The sequence below is a fragment of the Sceloporus occidentalis genome, unplaced genomic scaffold (genome assembly GCF_023333645.1).
Source record: "Sceloporus occidentalis isolate IW3139 unplaced genomic scaffold, rSceOcc1.0.p SCAF_21, whole genome shotgun sequence".
NCBI lineage: Eukaryota > Metazoa > Chordata > Lepidosauria > Squamata > Phrynosomatidae > Sceloporus > Sceloporus occidentalis.
Genome location: NW_028317001.1, coordinates 3,026,947 through 3,054,348, shown reverse-complemented (window position 1 = coordinate 3,054,348; position 27,402 = coordinate 3,026,947). Strand labels below are relative to the sequence as shown.

The 27,402-nt window shown below is 48.4% G+C and overlaps 1 protein-coding gene across 11 annotated transcripts in view; it reads left to right on the top strand.

Annotated features, from left to right (window-relative positions):
- Positions 1-2,931: 2,931 nt before the first annotated feature.
- Positions 2,932-27,402, top strand: part of NCOR1 (nuclear receptor corepressor 1) — a 52,898-nt gene continuing 28,427 nt past the window's right edge. For 4 of the 11 annotated variants that reach the window (XM_089484085.1, XM_089484083.1, XM_089484084.1 and 1 more), the window contains exons 1-16: positions 2,932-3,113; positions 3,961-4,097; positions 4,429-4,624; positions 5,160-5,342; positions 5,930-6,043; positions 7,669-7,725; positions 8,398-8,450; positions 9,554-9,620; positions 10,490-10,662; positions 11,396-11,452; positions 12,764-12,854; positions 14,272-14,450; positions 15,127-15,181; positions 15,546-15,698; positions 24,460-24,587; positions 25,481-25,698. In XM_089484085.1, coding sequence (XP_089340211.1) covers positions 3,006-3,113; positions 3,961-4,097; positions 4,429-4,624; positions 5,160-5,342; positions 5,930-6,043; positions 7,669-7,725; positions 8,398-8,450; positions 9,554-9,620; positions 10,490-10,662; positions 11,396-11,452; positions 12,764-12,854; positions 14,272-14,450; positions 15,127-15,181; positions 15,546-15,698; positions 24,460-24,587; positions 25,481-25,698 — 1,969 coding nt within the window. In that variant the 5' untranslated portion in view covers positions 2,932-3,005. The remainder of the gene's footprint in view (positions 3,114-3,960; positions 4,098-4,428; positions 4,625-5,159; positions 5,343-5,929; positions 6,044-7,668; positions 7,726-8,397; positions 8,451-9,553; positions 9,621-10,489; positions 10,663-11,395; positions 11,453-12,763; positions 12,855-14,271; positions 14,451-15,126; positions 15,182-15,545; positions 15,699-24,459; positions 24,588-25,480; positions 25,699-27,402) is intronic. The other 7 variants (XM_089484089.1, XM_089484092.1, XM_089484088.1 and 4 more) reach the window with 3 other exon arrangements.

The following is a 27,402-nucleotide window of genomic DNA, read 5'->3' as shown; positions in this document are numbered from 1 at the left end:
GGGCTTCCCACTTTAGTCGTAACCTGCTCTCTCTCCCTCTCTCTCTCTAACGTAAGCAATGCTATTTTTGAAATGCAGGATTACCAGGCCGCCCAGATGGGGCACAGGGCATCCTCTCTGCTTAGATGGCAGGCGTCTACCCCACTATCCCAGGTGGGGATGATCGAGGAGAGGAACCAGCCAAGCCTCAAGCAAGGGTTGGTTTCCTCTACCCAGTCGGACTTTGGTTTCTTAGGCAGGGCAGAATTGTTCTAGGATGGCTGAATTGCCCCTGGCACAAAATCGGTCCCAGGCATAGCTTCTGCCAGCTTGGCAGGAATGGGGAGCAGCTAATAGTAGTACAATCCTCCTTCCCTATGCCGTTGCATATCATGGGACTTGATCATCCATGGATTTTGTAGCCAAAGGAATCATAACTCTTATTTCTTACCTGCTCCAAGGGTAAGAGGCAGGGTATACAACATCCAAAAAAGTGGCATTCTTAATTTCTGGGATGCTTCTAGCAATTCCTTTCTGTTGGTGGACTCCTTGTGTCATTCTTCCTATGTTGGTGGACTGAAATGCTCAGGGGTCCTACTTGGCATATCCCTAGGGACAATGGGAGTTGCAGTCCAGCCATAGCTAGAGAGCCGTAAGCTCTAGATGCAGTGATAATGTTTGTGTTTTAACCCATGGGCAACCAGGAGTCTGGGATTCCCCTCTAAGCCAACTTGCAGAATTGGTGGCCCTTGAACTGTTCACCTTTGCATCTGGAAGCCCTATGGCTTTGCCTCATCTCCATTCGGGATTTCCTCTCCCATTTGCCTGGTTAGTGTTAATTGGAGCTCCTGTAACGTGATTCCCACAATTACAGGAGGCTAGACTGGTTTTATGGGGAGGAGGTTGAGTGCCACGGCCATTAAAACAAGACAATTCCCAGTTGCTCCATCCCTCTGGGAGCTCTGGGTTGCAGTTCCTCCACTCCATCTCTCCAACTTTTGATCCTTTTTGGCACCTTACCCTTGCGCCCATGAGGTCTAGGAGCTTGGTTTCTAACATTTCATTCCTTTATTACCTTTATATCCTGGTTTTCTTTTGTCCCATGAGCTCAAGGTGATGTACATGAGCGCTTTCCCTTTTTTATGGACTACTTGCTTTTGCTCTCGGTGGCTTTCCGGCTTTGGATGCGGGGCTTGTCGGGCGGTTCTGCGATGGCACAGGGCCTGTCGACACACACCCGGGACTGGTTTCTTTTGGCTGCCCTCCTTGTCTGCGGAGTCTCATTGTGCAAGACATGAAGTGGCGCTGGGCGAGCATAAAGCATAAGGCCGTCATGGGAATGGAGATCAGAGGCTGCTGACATGCCATGGGGCAGAGGCAGGGGCTGGGTTACGAGTTCTCCTGAGGCCTTTGAACTAACATTTTGGGGTATCCATACTCCTGTTTTGCTGCTTGGCTTGTGAAAATCAGCCCTCTGGAAGGTTGAGTTAAGGTAAGAAACCTCAGTTCCCTGATTCCAGTGGGTCCTAGAGTTTTTGCCAGAGATGGGCAACTCTAGTTTTTGGATATTTCGTTGGGGTACAACCCCTATAAGCCTTAGCCCTCAATGGGATCAAGGTCCCTCTTGATCCCATTGAGGGCTAAGGCTTATAGGAGTTGTACACTGACAAAATACCTTGATCCCATTGTGGGAGCACTGGGTTACCTGGTTGAACAGGATGGCCTTAGGGGACCCCTTTATTTATTTAGCATCCTGCTTTTTCTCCAGCTGTAGACCACCATAGTGTTGTGGCTTTCTCCGTTCTTTTATGCATTTTACGGTGCAAGCTCCTCCAGGGAAAGAAGCTGATTTGGTTCATGGAGTCCTCTCATGCTCTGCTTCATTGCCATGTTCCGAATCTCATGGCTCCGACTATTGCTGATGCGAGGGAGAAGAATCTCTTTTTCCAAGCCGTGTTGCATTCACGTGTTTCACTCTTACACCTACCTTGCTTTTCCACGAACTGGTGATTTTGAAGCCCTCTCCCTTTTGCAAAATACATTTAGCACCGGGTTTCTGCCAAAATAACCTCTGCAAATGCAAACGCTGATGCCTCTGAAGCAGTGGTTCCCAAACCTTTGTCGTGTGTGTGTGTGTTTTGGACTCCATCTCCCAGCATTCCTGACTGTTGGCTAGGGCTTCTGGGAACTGAAGTCCAAAACACCTGGAAGGCCAAAGTTTGGGAGCCAGCGCTCTAAGGTGTCCATAACTGCAGAAGAGTGCCCAGAGATACATGGAGTCTGGTGGACGGCTAATTTCGGATCTGCAAAATTAGACAAGAACATCGTATTATACGAAGGTTGGTTTCCTTGAGCCACTTTACATGGGTGTGTGTGTGTGTATGTGTGTATGTATGTGTCAGAGATCAGAGGTGGGGTGAGGAGCATGTCCTGACTTGCTGGCACCCTTGCATGCTCTTTCTCACAAGCGTGGGTGGCCAGTCTCTCGTGCGTCGAGGCCCCCGCTGGCAAGCCAGGCCAGGAGCCAGGAGAGCCTGGGGGTGCCATTGTGAATACAGAGGTTTCCCAACCTTTTCTGACACCCGCTCTGCCGAAACTCCAGGGCACCCCTTGGCAGGGAACGTCTGGGAAGGGCATCTGGCCTGCGTTGGGTCCGGGCCAGGCCAGCTGGGCATCGCAGTCGCCTCTTCAAAGCTAAGAGCACACCGTGGGACCATTGTTCCCACTGTCTCTGGACGGCGTAAGCGCATTTGTAAAAATTAGTACCTGATAGTAAAATTTTAAATACAATTGAGGACCATCACATTAAACGAGGGCTTATAAGCAGTGTACCATGATTCCAACGCATGCAAAAGTACCCTCCTGACCAAGGAGCATTGTAGCTATGTTGTGGCAAAGCAGTCTTCCCAGTGGGTTCATCTCACCTCTGTCTCTCCGTTCTTCTTTCAGGCAGTTTCCCAGAAGCCCCATCGCTCCCCAGTCTTGATCTCGCAGCTTTGTGAAGACCCCTTCTTCCTCTCCCGAAAATGTCAAGTTCCGGCTACCCTCCCAACCAAGGAGCGTTCAGCACAGAGCAGAGCCGCTACCCGACCCACTCGGTCCAGTACACCTTCTCCAGCGGCCGACATCAACAGGTGAGCGGCCTGGCTATGGTCCTAGGCTTCTATATATCCCCAAGGGTCCGTTCAGTGCCAGACACCGACATACATTACTGCTATAGCGTTAGATGTATTGATGGTAAACGATGCAAGAGAAATGTGCGTCGGTAGATAGCAGAGAAGCCTTCCAGCCCTTTAGCGGCCGAGGTTCCACATCCCCTCGCAGCCAAGGAGAGAATTGGGCCCCCGAACAAATGTGACCCAAACTATCCTATAGAACAGTGGTTATTATTTTATTTTCAATGCCAGCATTTAGCTGTACCCAGGAGGTGACCCTGGCTTCTTGGAAAACGTTGACAATATTTGACTGTGTTGGAGTCCTGGCTTGCTGCTTGTCAATATTTGACCAACGAGTTGGTTGGCATCCCAACCCTCAATCTTGTACAGATAAAAGCTGGTTCCTGCTAACCTCTGTGGGACAAAGAAAACCAAACTATAGATAGCTAGACTGTTGTGTTGCGGGGCATAATATAGATATGCCCTCTCCCACTTGAAAAACCTGGAGAGTTAGTAGAGGAAAGTTTGGAAAAAATGAATTTTTGGACTACTTTAGTACCCTGAATGCCTCTGATCTTGTTCATAATAAAGGACACCATCCAGCCCTGTAAGGGACCACTCTTATAATAACTCCCGATAAGCATGTTTCCGAGTGATAGGGGTTGTATTCCAAAATGTCTGAGGGGGATTGCAGTGTAAGTTGAGCAAAGCCGAAGTGGAATAGTCATCCAAGTTGTCGGTCTCCTCTCCTTCTTCCCCCACTCCTTCAAAGTTTAATAAAAGGACCCCCACATGTGCACCTCAAAACTTCCCTTGCTTGTTGCAGGAGTTTGCCGTTCCCGATTTCCGCACTTCCCACTTGGAAGTCAGCCAGGCCACCCAGCTTCTCCAACAGCAGCAGCAACAACAGCAGCTCCGGCGGCGGCCCTCTCTCTTGTCCGAATTTCATCCTGGCTCCGACAGGTAAGTGCAGTCGGACACGTTTGCATTTCCTGAAAAGAGCCATCTCCAGTTGCATGTGTCTTGTTTTTTCTTTATATTTTTATTAGCAGTTACATAGTATTATCACAAATGATCCCCTCTCCACTCTCCCTCTGCCCATAATTCAAAGTGGGCAGCTTTCACAACCATACACCGATATCGGAAAGAGGGCAGTGTGGACAATCCTGACTTCAGTATTCAATAATATATCTTAGCTGTGTCAGATAAGTCCTTACAGAGTGGTTTGTCGCTGAGCATTTTTGGTTGACGTTCTTGTTTTCTCTGCCTCTTCCTCCCTTTCTCTCACGCTCAGGCCTCAGGAGAGGAGGTCCGGCTATGAGGCTCAGTTCCACCCGGGTCCGTCGCAAGCCGACCATGACCCGCTGGACTCCAAGCGGCCGCGCCTCGACCAGATTTCGGACTCCCATTACCAGCGAGTCAGCGCCGCCTCTGTTCTGCCGCTGGCCCATCAGCTGCAGGAGGGATTGCGATCCTCGGACATGAAGAAGGTAGGGCTGATGTTTGGCAAGGAGGGCGTGCCTGCTGAAGTCACTCTTCCCTTCTGCAAAACAGTCTGCGACTACTCAGTTTGAACCTCTGACCATCATGAATTCTCTTTGGCGAGTCTGCAGGCAGGGAATTTGGGCAGAACGCAGGATATCACTGTCAATGGAGTGAAAGTTTATTAACTGCCCTCCTATCCTAGTCTGACATAGCCCCAGCTATCTGACAGTCCGCATCTCCCTATATGAACCTGCCTTGGCCTTTCAATACTCAGTAATCTTGCTACATTCACAAGTACAGTTGGTGGGGACACTTTTTGGTGGCTGTGGAAATACCTCTCTTGGGAGGGTAGAATAGCCCCCTCATTGCCCTTCCCTCTGCAAGTAAAGGCTTTTAGTACTGAAGCTTTTTAAGAGGGTGCTGTATTGTTTTATACCATACGGAAATGCTTTTTAAATCCCTTTTAAATATACAAGTAAATAACTAGCCACCATTATCAGGTGTCTTGCTGATTCAGGACTTTCTTTCTTTAAACACAAGGACTCTGCCTTTGGAGGCAAGCATGAAGGGCCCCCATCGCCCCTGTCAGGCCAGTCCTGCGGAGATGACCAGAATGCTTCTCCGTCCAAGCTGTCCAAGGAAGAGTTGATTCAGAGCATGGACCGGGTCGACCGGGAGATTGCCAAGGTGGAACAGCAGATCCTCAAGCTGAAGAAGAAGCAAGTAAGTTGCTCTCAAGTACTCGTACCCCTATGCTCTTGGTGTTTGACGTTATTTGAAGTGTAGATTCTGCCCTGTTTTCACATCAGCCACAATGGCTAAAAGCAGTGGGAATCACAAAATGACCCTTCCCAAGCCATTTTTAAAATCCCTCATAGCAACACAGAGTAAGTACGGTAGAATTTGTTGTGGGTTTGGGGAGCATGTCCTTCCTCGGTCTAGCCTCCCACCCCTGCAAGACTTGGAGTGAATCAGGCAAACGCATCCAGATCAAACCACCTGGTACAGAGGGCTCCCTTGATGCAAAGGTTTTTCAACTGGGTTTCAGCGAAGCACACTCAGAAAGGTATCACTGTCCCTATTGGTTTCTTTTTGCCTGCTTCCCACCTCATTTTGGTCTGAAGGCCAAAATGCCCCCTTTTAGTTTCTGACGGTGGGGGCCTAGCTTTGCACCTCGGAGCCAACTGTTGATCCAGATGCTGCTGCTGTTATCTCTGGTGACTCATTACCAGTGTGCCAGAGAGGGAGAGGGAGAGCGATAGCGTATGGCTGGCCGCCTCCGACACCCCCTTCTCCTTTTGTCTCCTTAGCAACAACTCGAAGAAGAAGCCGCTAAACCTCCGGAGCCAGAGCGGCCGGTCTCCCCTCCTCCCGTGGAGCAGAAGCATCGCAGCATCGTCCAGATCATATACGACGAGAATCGGGTAATAGCTTTGTTTCTCTGACAACCCTTGGCTTGTTTGGGGTGTTTTCCAGGTCTTGGCTGGTTTATCGGAAATGGGGTACTGGATTTTTGGGGGTGAGGCTTTGCCGCAAGCTGTACAGGCCCCAGCTTCAGTGTGTGAGGGGTTCCATACCTATCGGATGTGCAAGCATGGCCTGTCCTGTCTCCATAACAGGGTCCGACTGGTTATAGATATCCCTGAAGTGTCTTCATTTCATTATTACTCATTTCTTAATTACATTGAATACCCCCCCCCCCTTTAGATATATTGATTTATTGTTTATCTATTTTTTGCCGTTGTGTGTTTTAAAGTTGATTCCAACTTACAGCACCCCTCTCCTAGGGTTTTCTTGACCAGATTTGTTATTCAGAGGAAGTTTGCCTTTGCCTTCAGAGAGTCTTGCCCAAGGCTGCCCATTTGGTTTCCAGGGCTGAGCATGGATTTGAATCCTGGTCTCTCGGAGTCTTAGTCCAACGCTTAAGCCACTACATTGCATTGGTTCTGTTTGACTATTAGTTGCGTCTATACCCTGGTATTTCTCCAGTGAGCGCAAGGCAGCTGACATGGCTCTCCTCACATCATGGTCTTGTCACAAATCCTGTGTATGAGAGAGACAGAGAGAGACACAAAATTAGGCTTGGTAAATAACCCTCTGATCGTATGTGGTTACAGAACTGTGGACTAGAAACCTATGCCTGCTTTAAAATATGTATGCGGAAGTTACTGGAAAGCTGGGTCTAGCAACGCAGAACCCGTTTCTGTGGAAGAGCTATGTGCCATCCATGAAACAACAGTGTTGTCTAGTACAAAGCCAGGCCCAAAGCTCTGTGTAAAAGAGGAGGACTAATGCCACACCAGCTTCCAAGCACCTGGTGCCAGCACTATGCTGCTGGTAGCCCCTGACCTGAATCCTGCCCTTCTTTTTCGGCCTTTCCTCAGCAAACAGTCCTGTTCTTTTGAGCGTAGGACGATGGGAACCCTCTTCCCTAACTGGAGTCATGCACCTGCCTTACAGAACAGGATTGCAGCTGTGCCACAGGTTCCGGTGCTCTCGCAGAGTTTGTGTGGGCATGCATTGTGCCCTCCAATTTGGTGAGAGGGCACTTCCCCGCATGGAGAAGAGCCCAGTCAAAGAGGAAGGTGAGGTCAACACTGAAACTTGGTGGAGCTGAAAGTTCAGTGCCTCTCGGGGCCAGAAACACTTTGGCCCGAGTGCGAGGACTTAAAGTTCAGTTCCTGGGGCTGTTTGAAGACCAAACAAACCTCTGTGCCCATACAGAGGTTGCCAGACAACCACTAGGTCCCACAGGTATAGGAAACATCTTCCCTTCGCTCCTTTGCTAGGCTCTGTCTTAAGCAGAGCATGCCAACATGGCCCTTGTGAGGTTGTCCAGAGCTTTCCTTATGAAAGAGTCCCTTATTACAAAGGAATTGAAAGCAATACCCTTTTAATGGCTGGAGCTTTTGTTGCTTTGTATGTCTTGTATTTTAATTTTAATTTCCCTTGTTCGGCTGAAGGCATTCATTGGAAGAAAGGCAATAAGGCTATATGTGCATTGAGTCTCTGGATAAGCCAGTGATCACTTCTTTTTCCTCCTCTGCAGAAGAAAGCAGAAGAAGCTCATAAGATCTTCGAAGGCCTCGGGCCCAAAGTGGAACTGGTGAGCACTTTCCCCATGACTTTTTGTTGTGGGACACCAAGGCAGATGTCACAAGCTTTATCACAAGTGTTTCTCTCCTTAATGCGCTGTGGACTTCCCTTCCAAAACCGCACAAGAACTGGAATACTCTGGAGTGTTAGGATGGGCCGCTGTGGGGCATTCAGCCTGGTTTCACCCAGAGCCTGGAAATTAACTCCCCCCCAAATGACCAGGTTTTCCAAGTCCTGGCTTCTCTAGGAATAATGGAAAGGAGGATGGGGATAAGTGAATATATAGTATATATATACTCCCTTCTCCTTGAGGGGTATGTTTCAGGACATTCTAGAATACCTGTAAGGAGGGATAGTAGCAAACCCTATAGTTTTGCTTCATGGCCGGCAGGTCGGACCCCACTTCTCGCCTCTTGCCCTGCGGAGGCTGAGGGAACTGATCCACTCCCAACTTTCCTCTCTTTCCTTTCCTCTCTTTCTTTTCCTGTTCCTCAAAAGACGCATGCATGCTCAACAGTGGCTTGTCAGTTTCTGGCCCAAGCATACATAGAATTGCATTGGAGGATCAAGAGAGGTTCACAAACACTTCCAATGGATAGCGGTCATATGGATAAGGAGGTCTTACTGTAATATCAATGATGATGATGATGATGATATCGATGCCTATCTTTTCCTTTTGCAGCCGCTCTACAACCAGCCCTCAGACACCAAGGTGTACCATGAAAACATCAAAACGTAAGTTTGGTCGGAGCAGAGCATGCAGATATTAGACCCCTCTCTTTTTAAGTACTGCCTTACAGTCTAGTACTGCATTACAGTCTAAGGCGGGGTACATACCGCCGCTTTGCGGCGGTCTGCCGCCGCCGCCAGTAGGTCCGCGGGGGAGCCGGAGCCTTCAGACGGCCCGACTCCCGCGCGGACCGAAAAAGAAGCTCCAAAATGGAGCTTCTTTTACCGTCGCGTTTGCGACGTAGCGAGGCGCCAGGGGCGCGCTCGCTACATCACAAGCGGTGCGACGCGTACGGACGCTCAGCGTCCGATACGCAAAGATGGCGGCGCCCATGTGGAAGGGGCGCCGCCATCTTGTACGTATAGAATATGTACTAGGGTTAGGGGGGTGCGGAAGCACCGCCCCTTCCTAACCCTAGTACGTATTCTATACGTACTAAATGGCGGTATGTATCCCGCCTAAGTATTGCCTTACAGTCTAAGTACTGCTTCACAGTCTAAGTACTGCCTTACATTCTGGGAGCTGTAGTCCAGAAAAGTCACTTTTCTTTTTCCAGATCCTATAATCTGAGGTTGAACGACTCTGAGAGCTGAATTCCTTGAATGCTGAAGACTTTTATTATGTGTTGGTTTCATTTATGCGCTGCCCTTTCTCCCAGAGTGGGACCGAAGGCGGCTTCTGGAAATAATAACACATTTGCATCATGTTTAAAACAACCCCAAATGTATAAGATAAATAAATCTTCTCCTAAACTGGCACTGGTAATGGTATATACTATTCTGGAATAGAATTTAATCAGGTTTTCTTATCAGCGGCCTGAAAGTAATTCTTCTCCAGGGCTCTGCTCCCAGGGACGGGATGGTTAAGTATTAACGGTTTATTGGCACGCTGCGTTTAACCTCTTGTGAAGGTTCCCGGTAAACTCCCGAAACCTCACACTCCAGGACAAGCTGTCTCTCGCTTGCGTAAATGCACCCACCCACACACCCACACCGTGTGTAAGTTAGGAGGATCTTTTATCCTCATGCAAAACCTCTCAAAATGCCCAGCCGGGTCAGGCCAAAGCCATTTCTCATCCCGCGTTTGTGTATGTGTTTACTTCTTTCAGGAACCAAGTCATGAGGAAAAAGCTGATTCTGTTTTTCAAGCGGAGGAACCATGCGCGGAAGCAGCGGGTACGGCTACGTTTCTGTCTCTCGGTCTTAAGTTTTCGCATGAGGCCGGGTGACATTGGCACAAGATCCCTCTTTCCCTTCTTGTCTACAGGAAAAGTAAGGGGAGTGTGGAATTGTTTCCAAGCGACAGGGATATTTATTGTGGTGCCAGGTGCCGAACGATGTGGGCAACAGAGTAAGCTGATACAAGCAGCTAGAAGCACTAGGCAACGATTGTAGCGCATGGACAGGACCTTTGCTTTGGATGCAGACGTGTGCTAAAAAAAAATTTAGAGATGAGCACATTAAAAGGCATCACTCTGAGCCCATAAAATCAAGACTGCTCTGCTGCTTTGCAATAATAATAGAAAAGCATAATCTTAAAGTCGGAAGGGACCATAAGGGCTATCATGCCATGCAGGAATACACAACTAAATCCCTCCTGAGGGATGGGCATCCAACCTCTGTTTAAATACCTCCAAAGAAGGAGAATCTACCACCTCCCCATTTCTGGACACGGTTGAATAGCTCTTGCATTCAGAGAGTCCTTTCTAGTCTTTAGGTGGAGTCTCTCTTCTTGCAATTTTGACTTGCGATAGTAGGAATGGCTACTGTGTTATTTACATTCTCCCTTCTCCAAGGGGATTACAGATAGTAAAGTAGATCGTGGCTAAAAGTGAACGTTGTGCAAAAGTGAAAATACAGTTACACTGTCAAGAGAATTAAAAGCAATTATAAGCATGGTAAAAACAACAGCAACTGCAGACTGGCTGGCAGTGGTTGCCTGGGTTCTTTACTTGAGCAGCTGCCATCTTCTTTCCATTTTGTGTTGGCCGATGGCTCTCTAAGCATTTTGCTCATGCCGCTTTTTCCCCCCCTTGGATGACCAGGAGCAGAAGATCTGCCAGCGTTACGACCAGCTGATGGAAGCCTGGGAGAAGAAAGTGGACCGGATTGAGAACAACCCGCGCCGCAAGGCCAAGGAGAGCAAGACACGGGAGTACTACGAGAAGCAGTTCCCCGAGATCCGGAAGCAGAGGGAACAGCAAGAGCGTTTCCAACGGTAAAACGGCGTTCCATCCAAACTGCCTTGGTGGCGGCGGTGGCGGCGTGTGTGTGAGCGAGTGTGAGAGAGAGAGAGAGACGTGGGTGCGCTATGCCAGCGGTCACACTTTTCCCAGGCTTTTGCATCGTTGGCAAGGGAAGATCAGTTGGCGAAATCTACCCTCTTTCTCCAGTTCTTCCCTGCCTTCATGGCTGCTACGCCTCTGGCCTTTTCCTTCCCGACGTTGTCGGTGTTAACCTTTGCCTGCGCCGACGTAGCGCACCCACCGGCCAGAACTTCCTTGAGGTGTTTCCACAACATCTTGCGCTAGGGAGGGGCTTTAGCTTGGCGGAAGAGCCCCTGCTTTGTAGGCAGGCGGTCTCAGGTGTGTCCCACCAGAGACCTAGTTTTTTAAAGTCAAAGGTCCAGGTAGTGGCAGGTGATAGGAAAAGACCCATTTCTGTGCTGGAGATCCTGCCGATCCAAGGAGAACAGTACTGGCCTAGCCCAGCGTTGATGCGCCCAGGCACCTCCGCAAGGTAACGTGCTTTTTTCCCCGTTGTTCCGCTATTCACAATGGAGTGGGATTTCTGGCAGAAAGGGGTTTTTAAACGATGAGCTCTGTCGCTCTTTGCTTCCTTGTGCCGACAAGCGGAAGCAAAGACCTTGCCTGGAAATAGTGCTCAAGACTTGGCATTTCCATTAGGAACGTCTTGGCGTGTGTGTGTGTTTTTTTTTCTCCTATCATTAGGGAGACCAGCAACAAAATGTTGCAGCGTGCAGAGCCTCCTGTCCAGGGTTCCAGCAGGTTAGTCAGCTATGCCCTTCTCAGGATACTTCCCTCCGTCCCAGTCCTCCCTTGGTTTTCTGTCCCTTGCCTCCCCATTTCGGGTGCGCTGAGCTGGCTCAGTCCGCAGCGGAACGATCGCCTCGGTTTCCCTCTCTAGGTTTTTATTTTGCCCAGCGATGGGGGGAAACCATAGTGCTCCCTGTTTAGAAGAGAACACGCGTCTAGTTCTAGGTTTCACGCCTGGCCGATTCATTGCTCAGTAGATCCGTATCCCACTATCCTGACCCCACTTCATTTCCAAAACAACCCTGTGAGGTAGGTAGGGAGTGTGTGTGGTTGACTGGTCCCAAGCCACCGACAAAGTTTTCATTTGGTACTAAAACCAGGCTTTTCTGGTCCTTAAAAGGTACGCTTCTCCTGAAGATGGTGGCTCCATTTAGCTGGAAATGCCAAATTAGTGTGCGGTTTCTCTCATCCTGATTCTAGCTAATCTTAAGTTGCAGCTCCTGCCCACGTCTTAACGGTGGCAGCTCTCCCATGTTCCTTCTGTGGTTGCGGGAAGGGACCGCTCCGTCAGGGTAACCCAAGTTCTTGGGAATGAGAGGGAGAATGTTTCTTTGCTGGACTAGAAACCCCAGAATGCCTCGCCTAGCCCAGGCAATGGGGGATTCTGAGCGTTTCAGTCCAAAAGAGTAACCTATCCCATGCTCTTGGTGATGTGACTGAGTGACTGCTTAGAATAGCTTTTCTGGCCAAGCTGAGTCCCTGAGTGCACAGGCATTTAACTCACTCCCTTAAGGCAACCTTTTGAAACAGGTATCCTCCCAATATGATGGACTCCAAGGCCCATCATACCTAGCAGTCTGCCTGGGAATTATGGGAGATGTCGATAAACCTGGTTGTCATATATAGGTTGCCATATATATCATTACTTGATTTAGAAGAGCAAGAGTTTAACTCTCTGCTTCTTTGGTGAGAAATGCTAAACGCTGGCTCTATAAATGATCAGAACTCAAAAGATTTATTCTTTTCTCAACCAGTCCCAGGATCCTCCAGATCTGGGCAATTTTGGGAGTTGTTGTAGTCCAAAAAAAGGGGATATTAATATGCCCCGGGTTCCAGTATCTTAGGGGAGGCTGAAAAATCTCTCTCCCCCATTTTCTTCAGCCAATTGTGCCTTATGTTCTCGAGAAATCCCTCCAGTCTCACAAGAGGCCAACTCTGGCAAGGCCCTGCCTTTGACCCTTCGGGATAATTTTCCCTTCCTTTCTTGAGAGCCTTTTGTTTTTCAGCCTGGATGTTGTCTTTTTCTTCTTGTAATGTCCTCAGGGTTGGTCAGAGAGGGGCCGGTCTCTCAGCCACCATCGCGCGGAGCGAGCACGAAATCTCGGAGATCATCGATGGCCTGTCAGAACAGGAGGTGAGAGAGCGGGGCGGGCAGGCTTTGCAAAATGGACATTTGCCATGCGCCACCAGTGTGTCCAGAGGAGGGCCACCAAAACGGTGAAGGGTTGGGAAACCATGCCTTATGAGAAAGACTTAGGGAGCTGGGGATGTTTAGCCTGGAGAAGAGATGGGTTAAGAGGTGATATGAGGATAGCCCTATTTAAGTATTTGAAGGGGTGTCACATTGAGGGTGGAGCAAACTTGTTTTCTGCTGCTCCAGAGAATAGGACACAGAGCAATGGTTGCAAGGTCCAGGAAAAGAGATTCCTCCTCAACATTAGGAGGAACCTTTAGGTCTGGAAACCATGAAGCCCTATGAGGAAAGACTAAGGGATCTGGGTAGGTTTAGCTGGGAGAAGAGATGGTTAAGAGGTGATATGATAGCCGTGTTTAAATACTTGAAGTGATGTCATATTGAAGAGGGAGCAAGCTGGTTTTCTGCTGCTCCAGAGAATAGGGGACAATGGAGCAATGGATGCAAGCTCCAGGAAAAGAGATTCCTCCTCAACATTAGGAGGAACCTTTAGGTCTGGAAACCATGAAGTCCTATGAGGAAAGACTAAGGGATCTGGGTATGTTTAGCCTGGAGAAGAGACAGTTAAGAGGTGGTATGATACCTCTGTTTTAAATATTTGAAGCGGTGTCACATTGAGGATGGAGCAAGCTTGTTTTCTGCTGCTCCAGAGAATAGGACCCAATGGAGCAATGGATGCAAACTACAGGGCTTCTGTTTCTCCATCCCTTTGCAGCATGTTCTTCTGTATTACTCAGGATGGCATGCTGAAAGAAAGCACAAAAGTCTCCCTTTTGGACTACTGTTCCCAGAATCTCCCTCTTGGCTGGAGGATTTTGAGGGTTGTGATCCAAAAAAAAGAGACTTTCCCAAACTCCCTTTTTAAAATTCCTAGAACAGCTTGGCAAGGCAGAGAGAAAGAGGGGAGCTGGCTGGGAGCGGAGGCAAATTCGAATCCAGCCATTCCCAGTCCCGCCTGCTGTTCGCTCGGCATTGCCCTCGGTTTCCGGAAGCGCCGCCAGAATTGCTTGTGGGTTTTCTTCAGGGCCCAGATCGTATGCCTTGCCTGGGTACAACATGTTTTTTTCCCCCTGTCCTGATGTACGTTTTAAAATAGCCTTGGCAAGGACCTTAAACATTTTTTTTTGCTGTGGAGTGTAGCTTTCTGTGAAAGAGCGCCACTGCTGCGCCGTTTGCCGGATAGAAAGCCGGCGTTGCCAAATGGAGCGGCTCCCTTTTCCGTACCCTTGTTGAACGAACGCCTGACTTGTAACCATGGAAAGCAAAGCCTCTTCTTTCCTTTTTAAAAATTACTCTTTTGGCCCCGACGGCACTACTAATAGGATGCGCGCATGTGTCTTCTCTCCCTGCCTTGTAGAATAACGAGAAACAAATGCGCCAGCTGTCCGTCATTCCTCCGATGATGTTCGACGCGGAGCAGAGGCGGGTCAAGTTCATCAACATGAATGGGCTGATGGAGGACCCCATGAAGGTCCACAAGGACAGGCAGTTCATGAACGTCTGGACGGACCACGAGAAGGAGATCTTTAAAGAAAAGTAAGTAAATATATTATTATTATTATTATTATTATTATTATTATTATTGGTATTTTGCACATTGCAATAGAATTATCTGTCGCAGGTCCATAGCTTTAACTTCGTAATGTCAGAGGAGGCGCTGTCAATTGGGATGCGCAGCTAGACTTCTTCTAATCGGAAGGATTTGTCGTTGTCGATTGCTGTCAAATTGACTTTGATTGACGCAGGAGCGACGTCCAAGTCGCCTTGGTACCAACAGCCCTGCTCAGGGCTTGCAAATTCAGGGCAGCCATGGCTTCCTTAATGGAGTCTCTCCATCTCAAATGTGGGCTTCCTCTTGTCCTGCCACTTTCTGCATTCCCTCTTTTCCAGTGAGTCACATCTTCTCATGCCGTTTCGAAAGTACGACGGCCTCGGCTTAGTCATCTTGGATGCCGGCGGAGATCAGACTCGGCTTGCTCTCAGACTGTTTATTTTTCTATTTGGCAGTGTGTCGTATCCTTCGAATCCTTCTCCAGCGCCCCATTGCCAATGAGTTTATTTGATTCCTTTCGGCGTCCCTTATTGCACAGCGACACATTAAAAAATCCAAATGACTATGGCATAGAGTATCCTGTCGAGCCTAACTAGATTTCGGCTGTCTGAATGGGCCGGCCGTTGGAAACTTAACCTTTCCCTCTTTGCGTTTGCACAGGTTTGTCCAGCATCCAAAGAACTTTGGCCTCATTGCTTCGTATTTAGAAAGAAAGGTAAGAAGATACACTTTTCTTGTCCCTTTTGGAAGGGGAGCTCTTCCTTTCCCCCTATATTTCAACAGCAACATGTCTTACGTAGCAGTTTATTTATATCCATCCTCTTCCTCCAAACCAAGACTCTTGTCAGGCAACTTAAACATTTTGACAATTGCAATAGAGTCAAAACATACCTGAGGTCATTGCCAAAGAGAATGCAACCATCAATACCATTAAAACAGTTTAAAATACGCCATTAAGGATAATAAAAGCCGTCTTAAGAACAGTGCCGTTTAAAACGGGACAGCGTCCCATTAGATGTTCTTCAAAAACCCATTTCATTCTCCAAAGTCTTACTTTCAATGCATTGTTTCTCTTCAAGAACGTGCCGGACTGTGTCTTGTATTACTACTTGACCAAGAAAAACGAACACTACAAGGCCCTGGTGCGTAGGAACTACGGCAAACGGCGAGGGAGGAACCAGGTGCGTTGCGTTGAGTGTTACGACCCGATGGTTTTCTCACGACTGAAAAAGGCAATTTTAAAATTATTATCTTTCTTGTGAAAACAAAAAAACAAACGTACTCTGTGTTTCATGTGCAAAGTGTTGTCGGCCGCGGTTGTATAAATTCTCTGCTCCCTTCCCTGGCTTTTCCTTTATCAAGGACCCAGAGTGGTTTTTTAGAATTGGGAGATGCGTCTTATGCGCACATGTGTATTTTCGTCGATCCGGTGATATCTGTTAGTATATGGCATAACTCTTTGCAGCCTTTTCTAGCTTGTCTGTTCCCCTCGTTTTTAGCTTTGGCCGTCTTGGCCGCACTCTGATCTCGGTTGGCCACATGCGTCCTGGCTTTCGCCATTGAGTTGATGGGGGCCATATATGACTTGAGAAAGGACCTTGGGAGAATACGCCGCATTGTTGTATTCTTACTCCTTTGCAAATGGCTTTCCTACCATTGTATGTCTTTGAACTTGTCTTTTTAGCGCTGTTAGTACAGTCAGCCCTTGGTATCCACGATTCCCTCGTCCACCGATTCAACCATCCATGGGTTGAAAAAATATATATATATATATATATATATATGAATCCCACAAAGCAAACTTCGGTTTTGGCCTTGTATACGAGAATCGCCATTTCGCTGCACCATTGTATCGAATGGGACTTGCGCATCCACGGATTCTGGTATCCATGGCAAGTCTTGGAACCAAACCCTAGCGGATACCAAGGGCCCACTTTAACAACAACAACAACCCATTGCATTTAATGGGACTTGAGCATCCATAGATTTTAGGATCCGCAAGGGGTCCTGGAACCAAACCCCAGCGGATACCAAGGGCCCACTTTAACAACAACAACAACCCATTGCATTTAATGGGACTTGAGCATCCATAGATTTTGGGATCCGCAAGGGGTCCTGGAACCAAATCCCAGTGGATACCAAGGGCCCACTTTAACAACAACAACACCCCATTGCATTTAATAGGACTTGAGCATCCATAGATTTTAGGATCCTCAAGGGGTCCTGGAACCAAACCCCAGCAGATACCAAGGGCCCACTTTAACAACAACAACAACAACAACCCGTTGCATTTAATGGGACTTGAGCATCCATAGATTTTAGGATCCGCAAGGGGTCCTGGAACCAAACCCCAGCGGATACCAAGGGCTTACTGTCGATTCATTCTATTTTAATATTGGCGGTGTGTATTTTTTTTTTTAACTACATACGTTGTATTTGTTTTAATTTGTAAGGTGTCTGTTTGAGTTCTGGCTTCAGGAAAATGGTGGGTGAAGAATACAGATGATGATGATGACGATGACGCACAATGGTTTATAAGTCTTACATTTTACTCTCCTCAAATTCCAACAGTAAAGCATGTCTTTTGTAGTGCCTTTTGTCGTGGATATTGCGTCTCAGGGTGTTGTTGTTAAACAGGTTTTCTAGGTGCTGTGTAACCTAGAAATGTGGGGAAAATGCACCCCTCTGGGTGATGTTGGTCTGCAATTCCCATTGCCCAGCGTGGCCAGTGGTGAGGGATGATGGAAGTAGCAGTCCAACCACGGCCGATGGCTTTTGGCGCCAATTTCTCCTGCATTCATTGGTATTACTAAAAGGAAAAAGCATAGCCAGGAGTGGATTTTTGCTTGGAAGAACCCTTGACTTCTCATTCAGCGTTGGTGCTCCCAACACATTTTGGGGTCCAGAACCCGCACATTGTTAAAGGTATGTGTTTTGTAGCTGGACTCTAGCGGGTAGGTCTTCCTGGCCTTGTAAAGTACACTCGTCCCTCCACATTCGCTGGGGTTAGGGGCACAGGACTGCCGTGAATGTGGAAAAACTGCAAAAACACAACGTTTTGACCTGAGAGAACACCTCTCTAGGGATCTCTGGGTCCTCCAGGGCAACTCTGTGGTCAACATCTGCCAGACATTGACCATAGACTTGCGCCGGAGGAGCGACAAAGGCCTAGTGGAACATTCTCTCTAGGTATCTCTAGGTCCTTCGGTGTGGCTTTTGGTTAAAGTTGACCAAAGAGTTGCACTGGAGGACCTAGATATTCCTAGAGAGAACATATTAATAACATCCATGAATATTCAGAGCCGCAAATGTGGAGGGATGAGTGTAGTTGCATTTGGGAAATTGGAGGATTTTGCTCCGTTTGCAGGTGGTTTTTAATGGTTTTTGACTGGTTTTAATTTGTTACAGAGTTTAATATGTGTTTTAGACCACCGTTGTTGTTGTTTTACCACTATACTTTCAAACTGCTTTAAATTGTTAGATGGTGTCGTACGTCACCGTGAAACGTACATTCGCAAACCCTGTCAAACACCACTGTAGCAATTCCGTCCCCCTTTGGCTGTCACCTCTCTTTACGCTTTCATAGTATTGTTTTAACTTGGTTATAGTAATATTTTTATTAATTTTATAATCTTGTTTGTGGCTTTACATTGTGCGCCATTTCTCTTTTGTTTCTCTTTTGGATTGTTGTTCTCTCTCCTTTGTAAAGCGCTGTGTAAAGCCAATGGTGCTATACACTCATCCCCCCATATTTGCAGCTTTGATATTTGCGGATTTGATTATTCAGGGATTTGATTCAGATGTTCTCTCTAGGAATATCTAGGTCCTCTTCCAGTGCAACTCTATGGTCAATTAAAAGTTGCACCGAAAGAGCTAGAGATTCCTAGAGAGAACACTCTACTAGGCCTTTGTAGCTCCTCCGGCGCAGTTCTAGGGTCAGTGTCTGTCGGACGTTGGCCACAGAGTTGCCCTGGAGGACCTAGAGATCCCTAGAGAGGATACTCTACTAGGCCTTTGTAGCTCCTCCAGTGCAGTTCTATGGTCAGTGTCTGTCGGACGTTGGCCACAGAGTTGCCCTGGAGGACCTAGAGATTCCTAGAGAGGATACTCTCCTAGGCCTTTGTAGCTCCTCCAGTGCAGTTCTATGGTCAGTGTCTGTCGGACGTTGGCCACAGAGTTGCCCTGGAGGACCTAGAGATTCCTAGAGAGGATACCCTACTAGGCCTTTGTAGCTCCTCCAGTGAGTTCTATGGTCAGTGTCTGTCGGACGTTGACCACAGAGTTGCCCTGGAGGACCTAGAGATTCCTGGAGAGAATACTCTACTAGGCCTTTGTAGCTCCTCCAGCGCAGTTCTATGGCCAGTGTCTGTTGGACGTTGACCACAGAGTTGCCCTGGAGGACCTAGAGATTCCTAGAGAGGATACTCTACTAGGCCTTTGTAGCTCCTCCATTGCAGTTCTATGGTCAGTGTCTGTCGGACGTTGGCCACAGAGTTGCCCTGGAGGACCTAGAGATTCTGAGAGAGGATACTCTACTAGGCCTTTGTAGCTCCTCCAGCGCAGTTCTATGGTCAGTGTCTGTCGGACGTTGGCCACAGAGTTGCCCTGGAGGACCTAGAGATTCCTGGAGAGGATACCCTACTAGGCCTTTGTAGCTCCTCCATTGCAGTTCTATGGTCAGTGTCTGTCGGACGTTGGCCACAGAGTTGCCCTGGAGGACCTAGAGATTCTGAGAGAGGATACTCTACTAGGCCTTTGTAGCTCCTCCATTGCAGTTCTATGGTCAGTGTCTGTCGGACGTTGGCCACAGAGTTGCCCTGGAGGACCTAGAGATTCTGAGAGAGGATACTCTACTAGGCCTTTGTAGCTCCTCCATTGCAGTTCTATGGTCAGTGTCTGTCGGACGTTGGCCACAGAGTTGCCCTGGAGGACCTAGAGATTCTGAGAGAGGATACTCTACTAGGCCTTTGTAGCTCCTCCAGTGCAGTTCTATGGTCAGTGTCTGTCGGACGTTGGCCACAGAGTTGCCCTGGAGGACCTAGAGATTCCTAGAGAGGATACTCTCCTAGGCCTTTGTAGCTCCTCCATTGCAGTTCTATGGTCAGTGTCTGTCGGACGTTGACCACAGAGTTGCCCTGGAGGACCTAGAGATTCTGAGAGAGGATACTCTACTAGGCCTTTGTAGCTCCTCCAGCGCAGTTCTAGGGTCAGTGTCTGTCGGACGTTGGCCACAGAGTTGCCCTGGAGGACCTAGAGATTCCTAGAGCGGTGTCCTCTCAGGTCAAAACATGGTGTTTTTGTTATTTGTGGTTTTCCCATATTCATGGGGGTCTTGTGCCCCTAACCCTAGCCAATATGGAGGGACAAATGAATCTCTCTAGCCTGCAGAATCCTAGGATTTATAATTTGGGGAGGTAACTAGAATTCTCTGTGCGATAGCATTTCTATCTCAATCCACTGGAACCAAACCCCAGTGAATACCAAGGGCCTTAATGTCCCTGAGATCCCTTGAAAGCTTTTTATTTCCTCCTCTAAAGGGAACCAGTTTGCAGACTTACAATATGCAGGGGTGCAAGTGGATTTTAAACAGCCCAAGTTTTCCTCTCTGGAGAAAAGATTACCATCAGAAAATCCAGATTAGCTGGTCCAAATGGAGAGGGATGGGAGGCCTCGGTCTACCCAGCTGAATCTGTCGGTCCGCATGTGTCTGGTGGCAGGTGGTCCAGCCCTCTGGCCTGACTAGACAGAAACGCTTGTGCCGCCGCTGCTGCCGCTGTTGCTGCAAACGCCTGCGACAGCCAATCCGGAGGACGACGACAGCGCGGAAGATTACCTTGCCTGACCCCGGCGAGATTAGAAACTCGTATGTGAGACAGGGTTATTCTCTTCCTCGCTTAGGCGGCTTAGGTGGCTGGGATGACACCGCAGGGTTTTTACCCTTCCCCTCCCGCTCTCTTCCGGGAATCCAGACGCGGCCCCGCCGTCCTCTCCTCCGAAGGCTGGGCACCTCGGCCTCCCTCTCCCAACCTTTCTGGCTCTTCGTCTTTCCCCGTAAAGCCCCCTCCGCCGGCTTTGCTTCCCCTCCCAACCCCAGTCCCCAGCAAAGTCAGAATAGTTTTAGCAGCAGATGAGCTCCCAGGTACGTCCGCCGGCGACGCTTCCTCCGACTGAAGGTTTGTGTTTCCAGAACCGTTCTGCTTATGTCTTAATTCGCTTGCTGTGTGTGTGTGTGTGTGTTTATGGGGGGAGGTTGTGGACTTTGCACGTTTGGTTCGCCCAGATAAGCCATCTCTAATCTTGTTACTGGTTTGATTTGGGGCCGGAGGAGAGATATCGGCGGAGGGATGTTTAAAACTAGCAATCGGTTGTGTCAAATTCATACGAGTTTTCCATCGTTCCCCCCCTTTAGTAAGTAAAGTTGCCTGGATTTGGCCACATCCTGGGAGGCAGGAGTAGCAAATGCTTCCCCCGCTTTTAAAACTTTGGCATGCCTGACATCTTGTTAAAGGAATACCCCGCTAATGCCAGCGTCCAACCGCAAAACGCTCCGGAGCGTCGCCGCAAGCGGAGTTGCTCTTTTTCAATAAAAGCTTTTGAAAGGTAATCTTGTTTTTTCCCTCTAAAAATAACAGCGGGGGGTTGCTCTCCCTCTCCTTCGCCGATCTTTTCGTAACCGAGACATCTGCCACCGAGCAAAGGAAAGCGGGGATTGTTTGGCGCGCTTTGTTTGCCGACGATAAAACCCGCTCGGTTCTCTTTAATACCCTTTTAAGAACTGTTTGAACAGGTGCGTTTCAGAAAGCGTACCGCACCCATTCGTAACGTGTTAGTTTTGGGCTTTCTCCGTCCTTCGTATCCTTTTTGTTTTACTTTTATTGGGGTACCTTGAATAGTTTGAGTGCTAATGAATTGCCAAGGAAGGTCAAGCTGGTCCAGTGGTTAGAGTATTGTACCAAGATGGTTCAGGCCCAGATGATCCAAAAGATTGTACAGCGGGGCCCTCGGTATTAGTTCCAGGACTCCCCATGGATACCAATATCCATGGATGCTCAAGTCCCGTTATATAGAACGGTGTAGTAAAACTGTGTCCCTTATATAAAAGGGGGGGGGGGGGAAATCAAGGTTTGTATTTTTGGAAGCAAGCTGTGGATGATTGAATCCACGGATAAAGAGTCTGTGGATACAGAGGGCTGGCTGTATGTCCCTTGTAGGACCCTGTGAGTCTTAAGATCCACATAGGAGGACTTTTTTCGTGGTCTTGCCAACATCACAAGCCTGTCTGGTGAGGACACTGGACAGAGATTACTCAGTGGCTACTCATAGCTTGTGGAACTCCCTTCCACTGGAAACGTTGCTCCACTGCTCTCAGTGTTCTTGAGCTCTTTGGAGGAAAGAGGAGAGAGGAACGTAACCAATGAATGATCCGTTTCTTGATCATTCCTACCTCTGGACTGACGGATTGTGGTTGGATGGATCTCTTTTGGGAGTGCTTTTGAATCATAGAATCATAGAGTTGGAAGAGACCACAAGGGCCATCCAGTCCAACTCCCTGCCATGCAGAAAATCCAAATCAAAGCATCCCCGACAGTTGGCCATCCAGCCTCTGTTTGAAGACCTCCAAGGAGGGAGACTCCACTCCCTCCTTGGAGGTCTTCTTGGAGGTCTTTTTGGCCTGTGTTCCTCCATGTCAGGGGGCTTGAAATAGATGGGGTCTCTTGGGGTCCCTGCCAACTCTTATGATTCTCTGCCATGTTTTTGCACAGCTGGGTGGCATCCCACTTGTTGCCCATAAAGGTACCAAGATTGCCACCAGGCTAGATCCCTCTCTTTTTCTCTCTTCATTTCCTTGCCAGCTGTCTTGCTGACCGAAGGGCAGAGCCAGCCCCGAACCTGCTTCCCATCCCTTCCCGCAGAAGGAAAGAACATTGTGTCTTCATCCTGGCTTGCAAGCCCAGCTCCTTTTGCTCCGTGGGCGTCTCTCTTTGGGCTTTAGTAAACACTGCCCTCCCTCGTCCCGAATTCGTCGGGAAGGACGCTTGCCAGGGCTCTTCCTCTTGGCCAGAAACCCTATCCCTCTCTTCCCAGCCCCCCCTTGGCATTACATCTAAATATTGCTTGGGATTTTAGAGAGGGCTCTCTGCCCCAGCCAAGAGCGCTGTCCTTTCGCTTGGGAAAAAGCGAGAGCTTTCCTTTCCTTTTCAAAGCGGATGCCAGCTTGAAAAATCTCAAGGGGTGGCACTCAGTTTTTAGGGGCTTCTGGACATTAGGGACTGTGGCTTCCAGTATCATGGACCAAGCTGTCTGGGGCTTCTGGGAGATGGAGTCGAAAACGCCGGTGGTTTGAAAAGCACAGTTTTATACCTCTTGCATCAAAGAGGTTGAGATGAGCATGCTCAGCGGCCCCCTTTCCCTCAAAATGGTCCAGTCGTGGTTGAAAGAGATCATAACTGGGATCTTAGATCCACCCAGTGAATTTCACAGCTGGGCTGGGACTTGAATACGGATCTCTCTTGCCACTCCATATTTACAGCTTTGACCTTTGCAGGTTTGATCATTTGTGGATATGATTCATATGTTCTCTCTAGGTCAGTGATGTCCAAACTCTGGCCCTCTTGGTGTTTTGGACCTCAGCCCCCTTGGCCAATGGTCTGAGATGCTGGGAGCTGAAGTCCAAAACACCTGGAGGGCCAGGGTTTGGACATCACTAGGTCCTCCAGTGCTACTCTCTGCTTGGAGAGGGAGAAGAGATGACATGATAGTCATCTTCAAATATCCGAAGGGGTTGCAGGTTGAAGGTGGAGGCGGCTTGTGTTTTGCTGCTCCAGGCGCAAGGACAGGAACCAGTGGATTCAACTAACGGAAAAGAGATTCCACCTAAACATTAGGAGGATCTCCATGATGATAAGAGCTGTTCAGCGATGGAATAGATGCCCTCAAAGGGTGGAAGACACTCCTTCTGTAGAGGCCTTCCAACGTAGGTTGGATGGGTATCTTTTAGGGGTGCTTTAGTTGTGGGAGTGGGTTGGACTATAGGACTCTTCTGATCCTTTCAAGTCTATGGCTTCATGGTGTCCTTCAAGAGAAGGTCTGCCTTATCTCCTATAGCTTTCATACATTCTAGCTGGGTTGGCTTTCCCCCCGATGATGTCTTCTGGGAAACGTAGTCCATTGAGGGACTTCAAGATCTGTAGCTCTGCAAATGGGTTGATGGTTTCAGTGGTTCTCAACCTTTGGCCCTCTGCGTGTTCTAGATGTCAGTTCCCAGAGTCCCTGACCATTGGTGAAGCTGGCTGGGCCTTCTGGGCATTGAAAGCCAAAAATACTTGTAGAATTATTGTTCTGAAACGGGTCTAGGGCTGCGTTTTGAGAAAAGACGATTAAAAACAAAAGGCAACTCCTAGCATCCACCGACCAGTATGGTAACTGGGGGTTCTGGAATCCGTAGTGCAAAACCAGTTACGTTTCCACGCACCGGTTCGGAGTCCGCTGCGTTGGAACAAGCGTTTCAAATGAGAACATTCATTGCAGGTATTGTTGAGAGTCTTTTCTTTCCGTCTTGCTCTTAGTTAAAAACCTGGAAGCCCAGATTCATCTAGGTCAGCTCTTTGCTCAATGTATTAGTAGCCAGTTTCTTGGTCCCCTACGGCGAATATGACTCATCCATAGGTGAATGGCGGCTTTGTAAATAGAAAAACCCTTGCTCCGTTTGTCTGTTCGAATGGGCTTTTATGCATTGTTTGAAAATGTGTAATCCTTCCTTGCAGTGGCATCTTCGGTTGTATTACGGAGGGAGGACATTTCATGGGATAAACCCGCTCTCTTCCTCTTTTCCAGGCTATTCCAAATGTTAACAGCTATGTTTTGTATACCTGGCAGGGAGCGCGGAGGTGGGATAAGCCTCCTCCTACGTTTGAATGTAAAAACCTGTGCTCCTGGGTGTAAAAACCCCCTGTTTGTAGCCCCGGTGTGTGATTCCGACTGCTTCCATTTCAGCAACAAATCACTCGGCCTTCCCAAGAAGAAAAAGTCGAAGAAAAAATCGAGGAGGAGAAGGCCGAGAGGACTGAGAAAAAGGAGGAAGAAAAGAGAGATGAAGAGAAAGACGAAAAAGAGGAATCAAAGTGAGCACAATTCTCTCTCTTTTAACATTGAATCCCCTTCGTCTCCATTAATATTAGTATGGCATAGCATCTGAAGTGGGATTTGAACCCGGGTTTTCCTAGGACAGTGATGGTGAACCTTTTGGAGGCCGAGTGCCCAAACTGCAACCCAAAACCCACTTATTTATTGCAAAGTGCCGTGTCCCTCTGGCTTTCTAGTAACAAACTCTGGCAAACTCTGTGCTGGGATGATGGCACATGTGCCCACAGAAAGGGCTCTGAGTGTCACCTCTGGCACGCATGCCACAGGTTTGCCATCACTGTTAGGCCTTGGTTCAGTTCTCTGTCCAGCGCACTTTTATCGCAGCGGTTAAAAGGATTCATTTAGAGTTGGCATTTTTAGCTTCTGATCCCCTCAAGTAGACATCCCTTTCCTAATTTTATATGTGTCTGGTTCAGTTTAAATTTACATGTATTTTATCCAAAGTCGTGCCATAATACTTTGAATTATTAGGGGCATATAGTGTTTAATGGCCAGGTACCATCCTGGTGATGAGGAAAACTCCATTGGTTCAGTAACATAGCCAAAGGGAAGAGTCATCCTGGAAGTTGCACTTTATACCATGGTGAGCCATGGCCCCCCGAGAATACATTTTCGGGAAGGATTCCTTTGCCTTGGCTGTTTCCGCATGCTTTTGGGACTCGCCACAGCATCCTTTATCCGCCAGTAAGATCCTTGGCTGGGAAGCAACTCCGTAGATCCTCACAGCTTACAACATTAGCTCCCTATTTCTCTCCGTGGCTTTTCTCTTTGCGGTGCCTGAGAGCGAGGGATTGACTCCATCCTTTTTATAGGGCAAGATCTCACCCTCTTCTTTGGTTTTCTTTTGGGTCTCCTCCCTCGCCGCCCCCAGAGAGAATATCAAAGAGAAGGACAAGATCGAAGCTGTCCCCGAGGAACCCGAGGAACGGGAACAGGTCGCTCCCCGGGGCCGAAAGACCGCCAACAGCCAAGGCCGCCGGAAGGGCCGCATCACCAGGTCGATGACGAATGAAGCGGCGGCTGCCAACGCCGCGGCGGCCGCGGCCACGGAAGAGCCGCCCCCTCCGCTGCCTCCGCCACCGGAGCCCTGTAAGTTGGCCTCTGAACTATATACACACTATAGCTCCCGCCGCGCCGGTGGCAAAATGCAAATGGCCTTAGTTGAGTGCGTTTTATGGCTCAGGGAGACCGGAACCTCAAACTCCAGGATCCCATTCACAACAAACTTGTAAGGTAGATCAAACAGAGACAGGATATGTGTAATGGTCTTGGGGTCACTCACTAAATTCCGTAACTTGGGACAGGAGGAGAATCCAAATCTCCTGTCTTTCTACCCTTCATCCTCAGAATAATAAGACAGGCCAGGGAGATGGAGAGAGGTGTCAGGGCCTAAGATCACGCAGTTATGTCTCAGAGGAGACCAAGAACCCAGATTTTTCAGATCTGAAATACAACAAACCTGTGAGGTAGAACAATGAGAGGGAAGGCGCCACAAGGCCAGAGTCTCTCAATGACTTCCATACTTCAAAGTACGAGACAAAACCCCAAATCTCCCAGATCCCTGGTCTAGCCACCCGAAAAGCCGCACCACGCTTGCTCTTCCCAATGCTTTCTGCCTAAGGAAATAGAGCCACAAAGAGGACAACGAAGATAAATACTTTCAACGCTCACTTACTTATTTCTGCCTGCCTGCCCCCAGTTCTGTAAATGCCGTTTTTGGACCGATAGCGTATGAATCTTATCTTTTTTGTCGCTGAAGACCGGCCGCCCTAGTTTTAGACCAGGAAACAAATAAAAATGAAGACGAAATGATGTGATGCAATTCTGTGCTCAGAAATGTGGTGGAAAACATAAAAATACCACTCCGTTCAGGACAGGATAAGAAGCCCGGTGCTCTCCAGATGTATTGGACTGCATTTCCCATTATTCTATGGCTGTGCCAAGTGGAAATGATGGGAGTTGTAGTCCAAGACAGGGAAGGGGCTGCAAGTTGGTGAAAGATGGCTTCCAAGGGGGCAACCTTCCTTGCGCTAAGGCTAACCTTGATTTTGGATGTCCAACTGGCATCGTTCTGCCTTAGTAAGAAACTCAGGTGGCAAGTATCAGGAGGAATGGATCCAAAATGCATTTTGCAAACGCAGTTCCTTGGCTTCCTAACCCCCAGCTTTGGTCATGGAGACGCAGCCCAAAATTCGCACACAGCCCCAAAGTTCGCAGGCGGAGGCTGTGCCAGTTGCGTCTGCTCTTTTTCTTTCTGCTTTTCCATGCCAGCGTTCTCTGAAGATGCCAAAGCCACAGATGCTGGCGAAACGTCAGGAAGAAACACTTCTAGAACATGGCCACAGAGCCCCTAAAACCCACAAAAAATATATATATATGCATTTACAGCGGACTCTTGTTATCTGCTGGGGTTTGGTTCCAGGAACCCTCGCGAATAACAAAATCCGTGTTATGCTCAAGTCCCATTAAATGCAACGCCATAGCAAAGTGGTGTCCCTGATATAAAATGGAAACAAGGTTTATACTTTCTTTGAATATTTTCAAGCCGTGGATGCTTGAATCCGTGTATAAAAAATCAGTGTATAAGGAAATCCAACTGTATTTCTTATCCCCTGACCCTAATGCATCCTTCCACATCCCTGCGGCCTATAATGTCGCATGTAATCCCCAAATGCTGTCAGGGCATGGGAATAAGTTGCCCAATTTGTGATGTGAGCTGTGCATTCTTAGGTCTCTTTTTGACTACACGGTTGTTGCTATTGCTGCTATTCTGCTCCAGGCCTCAAAGGGGGC